General features: G+C 43.4%; 2 protein-coding genes across 3 annotated transcripts in view; both read right to left on the bottom strand.

Moving 5' to 3' along the window:
- Window positions 1-12030, bottom strand: part of LOC310760688 (uncharacterized protein) — a 278926-nt gene that overhangs the window by 159896 nt on the left and 107000 nt on the right. The gene's annotated exons all lie outside the window — the stretch shown is intronic.
- LOC310760713 (uncharacterized protein) overlaps window positions 1-12030 on the bottom strand; it is a 122358-nt gene that overhangs the window by 5266 nt on the left and 105062 nt on the right. The window contains exons 1-5 of one of the 2 annotated variants that reach the window (XM_083609774.1): window positions 11313-11402; window positions 9155-9647; window positions 8877-8958; window positions 8510-8592; window positions 7645-7771 (exon numbers count right to left, since the gene is read on the bottom strand). In XM_083609774.1, coding sequence (XP_083465900.1) covers window positions 7645-7771; window positions 8510-8592; window positions 8877-8958; window positions 9155-9556 — 694 coding nt within the window. In that variant the 5' untranslated portion in view covers window positions 9557-9647; window positions 11313-11402. Of the gene's footprint in view, window positions 1-7644; window positions 7772-8509; window positions 8593-8876; window positions 8959-9154; window positions 9648-11312; window positions 11403-12030 lie in introns of those variants that run through there. The other variant, XM_083609775.1, reaches the window with a different exon arrangement.

Here is a 12030-nt window from a genome sequence, read left to right as displayed (position 1 = left end):
CCACAAGTGATCTTTTCCCAGATACTGAAGCATTTCTATATATATTTATACAAATCTTTCTTTCTTTCTTTCTTTCTTTCTTTCTTTCTTTCTTTCTTTCTTTCTTTCTTTCTTTCCTATTTCAACAGGATTCAGTTCCATGAATGTTCCATGCTGTGTGCAAAAGGTGCTTTAAAGATAATCCTATTGCACTGCTGGAATGGCTTGGGAATAGCCCAAACATTAACCCAATCAGAAATCTATGGCGCCAACTGTGGCATTCGTATGGAGTCCCCGGTCACCTCACGGACTATTGACCCGTACACCACTAATCCGCTGCCACCAACCAGTTGGCCAGTTAAAGCAAAATGGAATCCAGCATAGATGGGAATTTCCAGAAGGAATTTCCTTCTATTACAAAGACAAGAGGTTCAAACTAAGTAGCCTTCAGGATCTGGAAAAATTCTCCAGAAGATATGATAAAGAGTTGGGAAAAGCGGAGAAGGTAAGACCAGGATGGGACCAGTCTGAAGAGGAGAAAAGGAGAGGGGAAGAAGAGGAAGAGGAAGAAGAGGAGAAAGAAGAAGAGGGAGAAGAGGAAGAAGAGGATAATAATAACAAGGACCCCCAAGTTTGATAGTAGACTTATACAAACCAGAAAAAGGCTCTGAAAATACTTTCATAGAATGTGAATGGACTTAATAGTGAAAATAAAAGGCACAAAATCAAACATGTCTTGATTAAATGGAATTTAGATATAACCTGTTTACAGGAAACACATGTCGCAAGGAAACATAAGAGGATTTTAAGAACTAAAAGATTGGGGAAAGACTTTATTGCCTCAGACACAAACAAGAAAAGAGGGGTTGTATTGTATATAAAGGAGAAATATAACCCAAAATTAATTTATAAAGATGAGGAGGGGAAAGTGCTGATAGTGCAAATTACCTTCCAGGGGGGAAAGGTACCGTAATCATTGTGGGAATCTACGCACCTAATGACAAAAAAGCCGACTTTTATTTGAAGCTCAATGAAACATTATCAGAATTTTTGGATCAGAGAGTGATAGTAATGGGGGATTTCAACAGTGTGGTTATTCCAGATTTGGATAGATCAATGACAAGGCGAGACACAAATGAAGGTAAACTACCAAAAATATTTTGATATATCAGACACTATGGGGCTAACAGATATTTGGAGACTTAGAAATCCCAAAACAAAACAGTTCACATTCTTTCCAGGTCCAAATCCAAGCTTTGGTAGAAAAAATTACATTTGGACTTCTAAAGAATTGGTGCCAAGAATTTCCAAAATTGAGATTCTCCCAAGGACATTATCAGAACATAATTCGTTATTGTAATGGGAAATGGTGTTGCTAATGCGTAAAACTCCAAACTGCTCCAAGCAGGTTATATAGCTCAAAATTTCCCTGGTTTGACAGCGCCTTGCAACGCGACTGTCTTAATCACTGGCAGAATCCGTCAGTGGGCGTTTCCTGAACTTCTTCCAACATAAAAATTCCTTGACAGCCAGTCTCCGCCTAGCTTCTCTGCGCGGAAGCCTTCTGCGCAGAGTAGGCGTGCCAAGCGGAGGTCCTGCGCTCTCCCCACTGATCTCACTGGAAGAGTCTCGGAGCCTTCCCTCCGAAGTACTCTCAGCCTCCCCTTTCTTCCTGGTGTCACCTTGGTTTCCTTCCCCAGCGGAAGCTCTCCCTCTCTCCTTGCTGGTTCCCTCCCCTGCATCCTCGGAGCGACTTCCCTCTCCGTTGATCTCTGATGTCAGTTCCCTGACAGTTATATTTGGAGTTAAAAGGAAAAGACCCTTCATCATTCAGATGGAGGATGAATGAAAGTTTATTCAATGACCAAAAGATAGTAAATTAGGCAGAAGAGACAATTACAGAATAAGTGGAATTTAAACAAAGGAACACCCATTGAAACAGTATGGGATGCACGCAAAGCTGTAATGAGAGGATTCCTGATCCAAAAGAACAGTTTTCAGAAAAGAGGAAGGGAGAAGTAGAAAGAAGAAATCCTGCCCCATCTCATGGAGAATGAGAGACTGCTGAAATAAAACCAAAAGATGAGCTAATAAGACAAAATATTAAATTGTTGCAGACTCAGTTCTCTATGTTGGTGAGTCAGGATGTAGAGTGGAAAACAAAAACAATGAGACAAAGGAATTTTGAATCCGCCAACAAAACTGGAAAATTATTGGCGTGGCAATTAAAGGCTAGACAAAAACAAAAAACAATTTGTAAGATAAGAGAGGCAGAAAACATCATTGAAGACCCCAAAGAAATTAGAAAGACCTTTCTGAAATTTTATAAAGATTTGTATAAGACAGAGAAAGAAGATGGTAAGAAAATAGAAAAGTCATCAATTACAGCAGATCCCCCCAGGAGAAAAGGAACAATTAAACCAGATAATTACAGAACAAGAAATTGAGAAGGTGATAAAGAGAATGAAGATAGGGAAAGCTCCAGGCCCCGATGGCATTCGGGCAAAATATTATAAGACACTATGTGGACCATTATTACCTGTGCTGTGTGAGGTTATGAATAACATTTTGAAGGAAGAGAAAATTCCAAATTCCTGGAAAGAGGCGTACATCACTTTAATCCCAAAGAAAGATACAGATGATTTGAGTGTAAAAATTTTAAACCTATTTCCTTATTGAACAATGACTATAAATTATTTGTGGATGTGCTGGCCGACAGATTAAAAAAACTTTTAAAGGAAGTAATACATAAAGATCAAGCTGGTTTCCTACCAGGGCGACAACTGAAGGACAATGTTAGCAAAATAGTGGCTATAATTGAGTACTTGGGAGTCTAGAAATGATAAACAAGCGGCCTTGGTGTTCATTGATGCAGAGAAAGCATTTGATAATGTTTCATGGCGGTTTATGAAAGAAAACCTAAAAACAATGGGAATAGGAGAAATGTTTTTGAAAGGTATTGAGGCTATATACTCAGAACAAAAAGCCAAACTTATTATAAATAATAATTTGTCTGACAACTTTGAAATCTCTAAAGGTACCAGGCAGGGTGTCCTTTGTCGCTCCTGTTGTTTATTACACTTTTGGAGGTATTAAACAAGAATTTGAGAGAAGTGTCAGAAATCAGAGGTATTAAGGTGGGATCGAAAGAGTTTAAAGTAAAAGCGTTTGCTGATGATTTAGTTTTAACATTAGAAGACCCAAAGAACAGTGTACAAAAAGCCCTAGAGAGAATGGAGGAATTTGGAAAAGTTGCAGGATTTAAACTCAATAGAAATAAGACCAAAATGCTGGTAAAAAATATGAATAAAGAAGAGACAGAGGAATTGCAACACAGGACAGGAATTATGGTGGTTAAGAAAGTGAAATACCTTGGAATTTGGTTGACAACAGGGGAAAAATTGTATAAAGATAATTATGAAACCACATGGAGAGAGATTAAGAAGGATTTAGAAATTTGGAACAGTTTGAAATTATCCTTTTCAGGCAGAATATCGGTGATTAAGATGAACGTTTTACCTAGAATGTTATTCTTATTCCAAACAATTCCAGTGATTAAAGGGACAGGACAATGTAGAGAATGGCAATAAATAGTGTCAAGATTTGTCTGGCAGGGAAAGAAGCTGAGGATCAAAATGAAAATGTTGATAGATGAAAAAGAAAGAGGTGGATTTGCCTTACCAGGTATGAATCTCTATTATGAAGCATCCTGTCTCGTATTGTTAAAGGAATGGATAACATTGGAAAATACGGACCTATTGGATTTAGAAGGTCATGACAACAGGTACGGGTGGCACTCGTACCTGTGGTATGATAAGGTAAAAGTTCATAAAGGTTTTTTAAACCATGTGATCAGAAGGTCAATTTATGAAGTATGGGAAGAAACAAATATTTATTGGAAAGGAAAACCCCATGGTGGATATCGCCAATAGAGGTACTGACAGTTAAAAAAGTAAATATGGAAGGAAGGTGAGCCACCTATGAGGAAATTATTAGAAAAATGGAACAAGGGTTAAAACTTAAACCATAAGAGTAAAGAGAGGGCATGTTTACAGGTTGGTTGCAATACCATCAGGTGAATGATATATTGAGTGAGGATAAAAGGAAAGCCGGGTTTAAGGATAAAAAAATCAAGATTTCAGTTAGAATTAGAGGAAGGCAGAGGTAGAATACTATCTAGGATATATGATTTGTTATTAGAATGGTTTCAAAAGTTGAAGAGGTGAAAGAAGGAATGATAAAATGGGCTATAGATTTTAGGCATAATATTGAACTGGATGCACGGCTAAAATTACGGAACAAAACTATGAAATTCACGGCGTGTACGGCTTTAAAAGAAAATTTAATGAGGATGATATATAGGTGGCATTTGACACCAGTAAAACTGGCGAAAATATATAGGATGAGGGATAAGAAATGCTGGAAATGGACTTCCGGGTTAGCGCCATCGCCTAATGGTGGATTCCCTCCGAGCTCCGGAGGGAATCGGCTTAGTAGGGGTCGGGTCCTGCCGCGGCGGTCAGAAACCACAGGCGCTGAAGCCTGTGGACCTGGTGACTCGGCGGGCAGCATTTGCGCCCCCCGACCCACGAAGGAGCCTTTTTAAAGGCTTCGGAACGGGGGACGGAGAGGAGTGCGGTGCTGAGAGTCGACTGCTTCCCCTACTGAGTGAAGCCGCATGCCATGGACGGAGAGCGCTGACTTCTTTCTCTGAACATTTGGACTAAAAGTAACAACCCGTGAGTAATACGGAAATTGGACTTAAAAAGGGAAAATTTTTCTTGGGAATTAGGCACGACCGGGGAAGGCGCAAAGAGGAAGTCCGTCTACCCGCCTTGTAAACATCTTAAAGCAAGGATTTGATAACTAAGGTTGAGAGAACACCTTTCTCTTTAGTGGATAAAAGCAATTAACTCCACGTTTTGGCAATATAAGTGATTTTGCTGGAGGATAAGAGCTAATATTGAGAGCGGAATTGTCACCCCTCCCCCAGGACCCGGGAGCGATCGGTGAGAGAGCCTGCTGAAGAGTTATAGAAGACTTTGACAGCTGTCAAACTAGCTGTCAAAGTTGGGGAAAAAGGAGAACTTTGTTTCTGTTGTCTTTGCTGGTTATATTTGTTACAATTTGGTAATAAATTGTTAAAAATAAAGAAGAAAAGGCTAATTTGACTTTTGGGTTGGAACTGGAAGATACTAAGAAACCAGAACTCCTCTAGAGGAGGTTCAGGGACATTACAAGAATGGCTGTAAGTGGAAAAATACTGGCTGAACTGGAGAGGACTTTTTTTCTCTTGGGAAAGTTACAAGAACAAAGTGATGTTTTGGCTACAAATGTTACAATATTGAATGAAACAGTAAATAAAACTACTGAGCCTGGAAGGGACTTGACTCAAGTCTTTGCAGCTGAACTAAAAATCTCTGCAGCTGAACAAGAAAAGAAATCTGAGAAATTTGAGAATGTGAGGAAAGAGATATATGATGATTTAAAGGAAAAGGAAGGAGGAGCTATAATGCCACAGATGATTAAGGAGAGCCAGAGGCCTGTTAAGATGGATACAAAGGAAAATAAGAACAGGATGATGAAAATTTGGTTTGAATTGAAGAATGGAGAATGGAGAGATCTCCTCATGTGGAGATCTGAAGACCTATGGATTACAAACCTGGCTAAAGTGGAAACTGGAGCTTTTGGGACATTAGGACTTAAGAGAAGCAAGAAACAAGATTTCGGCTCCACTTTTAAATATGGAGGTCTGGCTGGAAGAAACATGGACCTTATTGGGACAGAGCTTCTTTGAGATTTGGTGTCCAATACAAAGGACTATCAAAAAAACCGGCAGAGAGGAATTGAGAGAGAATTAAGAGCCTCGGACGTGAGGTCACCAGGCTGACAGCAGATAGACTGATGGACATTTGTTGGGGTTCAAAACCGGGAAAGGGGGGGTGGGGCTTTGGGAATCCAAAGGGTGTACAATTATACTCTGTTTCATTTAATTTTGTTTTGCTACTAATATAAAAATGGGGAATTTGTGGAAGGGAATTGGGGTCGGCCTTAGAAAAAGATTTTTAAGAATAAGTACTGATGTATAAAGACTGAGGTTTATAAGTTAAAATTGGTTAACTAAAATGAATTAAATATAATAAGGTAAAATTTGGGGACAAGAACTTGCTGAGCTAAAAATTGGAACTGGAATACAAAAAGGGGAGGTGTGGGGAAGTCAAGGAAATATGTTATTGAAAGTAAGGAATGAAAATTTTATGTGTTTTTAATTGTTTTTTTTGTTTTTTCTCTATTTTTTGGAAACTCAAATAAATATCTATTAAAAAAAATGCTGGAAATGTAAAAAGGTGGATGGAGACTTCTATCATATGTGGTGGATAAAGATTTTTTGGGAGTTGATCTATAATGAACTTAAGAAACTACTTAAATATACCTTTCCCAAAAAACTAGAGGCTTTTTTGTTGGGTTTGAAGGGGAAGGAGGTTAAGAAAACAGACCAAAGGCTATTTATGTACGCCACAGCTGCGGCAAGGAATATATTGGCCCCAAACTGGAAATTACAATAAATTCCCTCCATTGTGGAGTAGCAGACGAAAATGATGAACTACACGGAATTAGCCAAATTGACTGGCAGGATTCGGGATCAGGACGATCAGAGATTTCAGGAAAGTTGGAGTAAATGTACTGTGTACTTAAAGGATAATTGTAAAAAATTTAAAAACACTGGCAGGATTGAAATACCTCCTACAATGTGTAAGACAGATACAAGGTTAAAAATTAAAATACGCGACTGGAGAAAATAAGGGATACCTGCTGAAGGGAAGGAGGGAAGTCGCAAGCTCGGCAGAGCTAAAAGTATATATGTGATTTAATGTATTGTAAAATGACTGTGTAAAGAAAACAATAAAAATTGATTGGTAAAAAAAATAAAATAAAGTTAATGTTCTTTTTATATGGGATCAGATTATAATGATTTATGTTTCATGTTTATATATATGTCGGAAGCCGCCCAGAATGGCTGGAGGAACCCAGCCAGATGGGCAGGGTAGAAATAAAAAATTATTATTATTATTACTACAGTGGTACCTCGATTTAAGAACAGTCCTCTTCCAGAAACTTTTAAGTTTCTTATTATTGTTGCTGTTGTTGTTGCTGTTGTTGTTATTATTATTATTATTATTATTATTATTATTAAGTTTGTAAACCGAGGTACCACTGTATTACTATCATCATCATCATCATCATCATCATCATCATCATCACCACCGCTACTTTTCCTGAGATTCAATAAGTCTAGTTCTTCTCTGGGATGAATTTTGTTTGGCCCAGTCATGGCATCCCCTCCATCTCCATTGTCAGTCGTCTCTTTGGTCAATCCAAGACTGACAGGAGCAAAAACAGAAAACCTGAAACTACTTATCTTTCTGAAGCTGACACTGAAGATGGCCTGGGCAGTTGAGACCAGCCCAATCGTGGTAGAAAGAGGAATAATTTGAAGAAAATTGTTCAAAGAAAAAACTGTAAGTTACTCTTTATTGTGGGGGTGTTAGGTTCCCAGGTGTTATAGGGGGCGCTGTTGAGCTCTGTGAAAATATATGAGATTGGTCACATAGAGGTATTTTTTGTATTTCCAGGCAGATATGACAATCCCACAGGGAGCCTTACCAAGAGAGGCCACGATCCCACAATTCTCCTCCATGACGTCCTTATGCAGAGCTCTCTGGTCAGGATCCAGCAACGCCCACTCCTCGTCCGTGAAACGAACAGCGACATCTTCAAAGCACACTGGACCCTAAATGAAAAAGGGAAATGTCCTCCTCTGAGACAGCAGAAATATGATCTGCTACACAATGCTCTGTTGATTCCTTCCTGTAAATTGCGGTGTTGTTTCAATAGGATTGCTTTGCTGCACATTTTATTTATGGATGCTTATTTTATTCTGCATTTTAATTATGGGTATTCGTTTTTGTGCAAATAGGTGGTACTCCACCTTGTGTTTTCAGGCGACTATTTGTTCTCATTTGTCCACTGCTTAGAAACCAATTTTTGCATTCAGTTATCAATCTAGAAATAAAATATGCCTCTTTTGGTCTTGGATGATCTAGCAGAGATTCCTGCATTGCAGGGGGTCTCCTGGCTCTGAGAGACAAGCAGGGAGGGTGGCTTCTGGCAGAAGGAGAGGGAGCCACCGGTGGCTCCTCCTTCTCCTGACTCACCTCAGCCTCTCGACCTTCCTCTCCCACTCGCCTCCTTCCTCTTCTGCCTCTGATTCTGCACTGCATTCTGCCACAGAGTCTCCCAGCTCACTAAGCCCTGTTACCCCTTCAGCTTCTGACACCTCCTCTTCCCAGGCTTCTCCCTCTTCTCCCTCTGACCGCCCATCCTTCCTCCACCTCCACTCCTTCGGCTCTGAGCCGTCTTCCCTTCCTGGTTCCCCGGCTGCTTCCTCCCACCATTCCTCTGTGCCCCACCAGTAAATGACATTGCTCCATCCCTCAGCCTCTTTCCCCACAAGGCAGCTTCCCCTGACCTGATCTGGTTCCACAGCCGCTGCTTCCCTTCTGCCCCCATGAAAAAGCGGATCAGGAGGTCTTGCTGGCATCCTTCTGCCACCTGCAAGAGAAAAAAGGTAAGCAGGACGCCAGGAGTGCCTGCTTCTCTCACAGGTGAAACAGGGCATCTCTAACTACAGATGGGCCTTTGAGAAAGACTTACCTGCTTAGAGCATTTAGACATTTGTGACTATTTCATATGTTTGTTTGTGCAGAAATACATCTCCCCTCCTCTGGACCCTTGTTCCCAACCATCTATCCCCAAAACAAGATGAAAAAACCCTCAGATGAGTTGGGAAACCAACAGAATGAGACCAAACGGAGAAAAACCACCTTCCTCCTTACCCAGTGGCCTCTCTCTGGTGTCCAACGGAGGCCTCTCTGCCTCACAGGAATCCAGGTCCATTTCTGCAAAGAGATCCTTTCCCTGGAAAAGAAACAAGGATTTAAAAAAGAGAATGGTGAGAAATATTACAAAGAAAATGACAAAGACTTGAAGGGTGTGAGATCTCATTCCATGGATGCTCTCCCAGAAAAAGGATGGGCCATCAGCAGACCATTATGGGATGTTCTCTGTCCTGTTTGGAGCCCCTTGGGAGTATCCAGAGGTAAGTCTCTCTCACCTGCTTTCTCTCCTCTGCCTGACTCAGGAGGAAACCTTCGGCCAGGGCCACCGCCTGGGAACTGGTCTCCGCTCCACAGTCCCTCACCCAGCTCTCCATCTCCGGTGGAAGGACAGCCAGGAACTGCTCCAAGATCACCAGGTCCAGCATCTCAGCTTTCGTGTGCCTTTCTGGCTTCAGCCACTGATGGTCAAGGTGGTAGAGTCGGCTGCAAACCTCTCGCGGTCCTTTGGCCTCCTGGCAGCAGAACTGCCTCAACTGCTGGCTCTGAACCTCTGAGCGGAGGGTGTCCTCCTCACCCAGGATCTTCTGCACAGAGTTTTCCCAGAATCCCCCACTGCTCCCAGTTTGGATGGCATGGCCCCTTCCTGCTCCAGGGCCATCTGAGTCTTGCTCATCCATCTGTGCTCTCAGGAAGCCTCTGAGAGATCGGAAGAAACCCTTTGGTCTTCTGCCAAGTTCTGTCCATCTAAATGAGAAGCTGCAGCAAATCCTACAAAGCAAATACATTGTTCTGTTACAGAATCTGTAGGACAGGAGGGGAAATGGGCTGGACTTCACCGCATCTCAGACCATGAGCTAACTTTTTGAAAAGAAAAGGAGGAAGAGGAGAAGAAATAAGTCTCTAGCCTTCTAGCAATACAAAATGTGGAGGCAACTGAAGGGATTTCTGTGAGATTAATCAACCTGGTTTCTGCTGCCTCCCAGTCAATTCATGAAGTCAGAACCGAATGACAAAGGAGTCATTTGTATCTCATGATAAATGGATGCTTGGCTCTAGTGGGGGTCCTCACCTGGGGGTCCTCAGGAGTTGCTCCCCACCCCCACCCCCACTCCCCTGCTTCTGTCTCTTTTTCTTGCACTTGGACTCTCTCTCGCTCTCCAGACAGACTCCTGGGGTGGGGTCCCTTTTTCTTTGCTCTGAGGGCCAGGTATGTATCTGGAAAACCCCAGAGAGCCAAGTGGACGGGGCCAAATACGTCTCACTTGAAATTCAGACGGGCAATTTATTATTATTATTCTGTTAGCCAGCTTAACACACACACAGCCATCGATGCCAAGGTCCCTGGAGGCTCAGTGAGCAGCAGCGCCCATTTCCGGCTGGTTTTCCAGCAATAATCCCTTTGGGAGAGAGAGGATGTGGTCCTGGGATGCCCTGCTCTGGGTGCGAGGGGATGGCTGCAGTGGCCTCCGTGGGGAGCTGCCCTGGGAGACACTGGGAAACTGGTTTGCAATGCAGCAGCCAGACTCTGGGCTGGGATCCCTCTCTTTATCCTGGCCTTTCTCTCCCACCTTAACTTCCTCCCTCCCTGTGGGGTGTTTCTTTGGGGGGGGGCTAGTCCACCTCCTCCTCCAGCTTAGCAAAACCATTTGCACATGTTTCCTCTGTTGTGCAATGAGGCTGAGCGATGTCACTCAGAGTTAAAGTCCCAGGGACTCCCTTTGTTTAAAGAAGGGAGATATTTTCTGAAGGGGGGGGCAGAGGGCCAAATGAGTTTGGGATCCTCTGATCTGCAGGAAGGAGAGCATGGCGGAGTTGCTCCCCAGCCCCACCCCCACCCCACCCCACCTCCACTCCCTGCTTCTGTCTCCTTTTCTGCAATCTCTGCCGCTGTCCAGACAGATTCGTGGGGTGAGGTCTCTTTTTCTCTCTTCTGAGGGCCAGGAATGTATCTGGCCAACCCCCAGAGGGCCAAGTGGGCGGGGCCAAAGACCTCTCCCTTGATTTTTTGTTGTTCTGTTAGATAGCTTAACACAAACTGGTTTGCAATGCAGCAGCCAGACTATGGCCTGGGATCCCTCTTTTTATTCCTGGTCTCTCTTTCCTACTTTTCCTTCCTTCCTGCCCGTTGTTTTTTTTTGGGGGGGGGGGCTAGTCCACCTCCTGTTCAACTTTGGAAAACCATTTGCACCTGTTTCCTCGGTTGTGCAATGACGCTGAGCGATGTCACACAGAGTTAAAGTCCCAGGGACTCCTTTGTTTAAAGAAGGGAGATTTCGTGGGAGTCAGGGATCCTGTGATCTGCAGGAAGGAGAGCATGGCAGACCTGGCCCCTCCCTGATCAGGCCCCCCAGGCACCCTCTCCTGCTGCAGCCCTGGGACCCCCCCCCCCCGTCTCCCCACTGCACCCTCTGGGGGGAGAGAGAGGAGACTCACCAGATCCCAGGAGGGGACAGCGAGGCAGCCCTTGCAGGAGAGACCCCAAAGCAAGGAAAGGACTGGGGAGGGAGGGGGCTTGGCTCTGGAGGACCTGGCCCCCTCTTGCTTCCTGGCCTCTCTAGGAAGGCAGCTCGGTTCCCTTTAACCCTTGCAAAGCCGAGTCCTCCCTCGCTCAGCCCTCTCTCGCTTGGCAGATCCTCAGATTCTTATTATTTTTTATGGATTAAGGGGGGCACCGGCCCCCCCCCGGCTCCGCCAATGCCCAGATATCCTTTGGGGGGTGAGGCTCCTGTCTGGACTCTGAGCATCTCCCTCCCTTGGACAGAAACCAGAGGAAGAGCTTGCAGGGAAAAGGGCTTTGCAGGAGGCAAGGAAGCTCCTCCTAGAATTCAGGAGTGGAGAGATAGGAGGGGATCCCAGGGTCATCTAGTCCAACCCGAAGCAAGAGGGGGCCGGGTCTAGTTCCCTAAACAGGCAGCCCTGTTGAGGGAAGCTTTTAATGTTTAATAGGTTATTGTAATTTAGTGTTTTATTGGAAGCTGCCCAGAGTGGCTGGGGAAACCCAGCCAGATGGGCGGGATATAAATTTATTATTATTATTATTATTATTATTATTATTATTATTATTATTATTTTATTACAACCCGAAGCAATGCAGGAATCTCAGCTAAAGCATCCATGGCAGATGGCCGTCCGATCTGTGCCCAACTGCTCT

This window comes from Podarcis filfolensis (genome assembly GCF_964270895.1).
Source record: "Podarcis filfolensis genome assembly, chromosome: 4".
NCBI classification, from domain to species: domain Eukaryota; kingdom Metazoa; phylum Chordata; class Lepidosauria; order Squamata; family Lacertidae; genus Podarcis; species Podarcis filfolensis.
The sequence above is the reverse complement of the archived record's forward strand: the minus strand, read 5'-3'. Positions and strand labels throughout refer to the sequence as shown.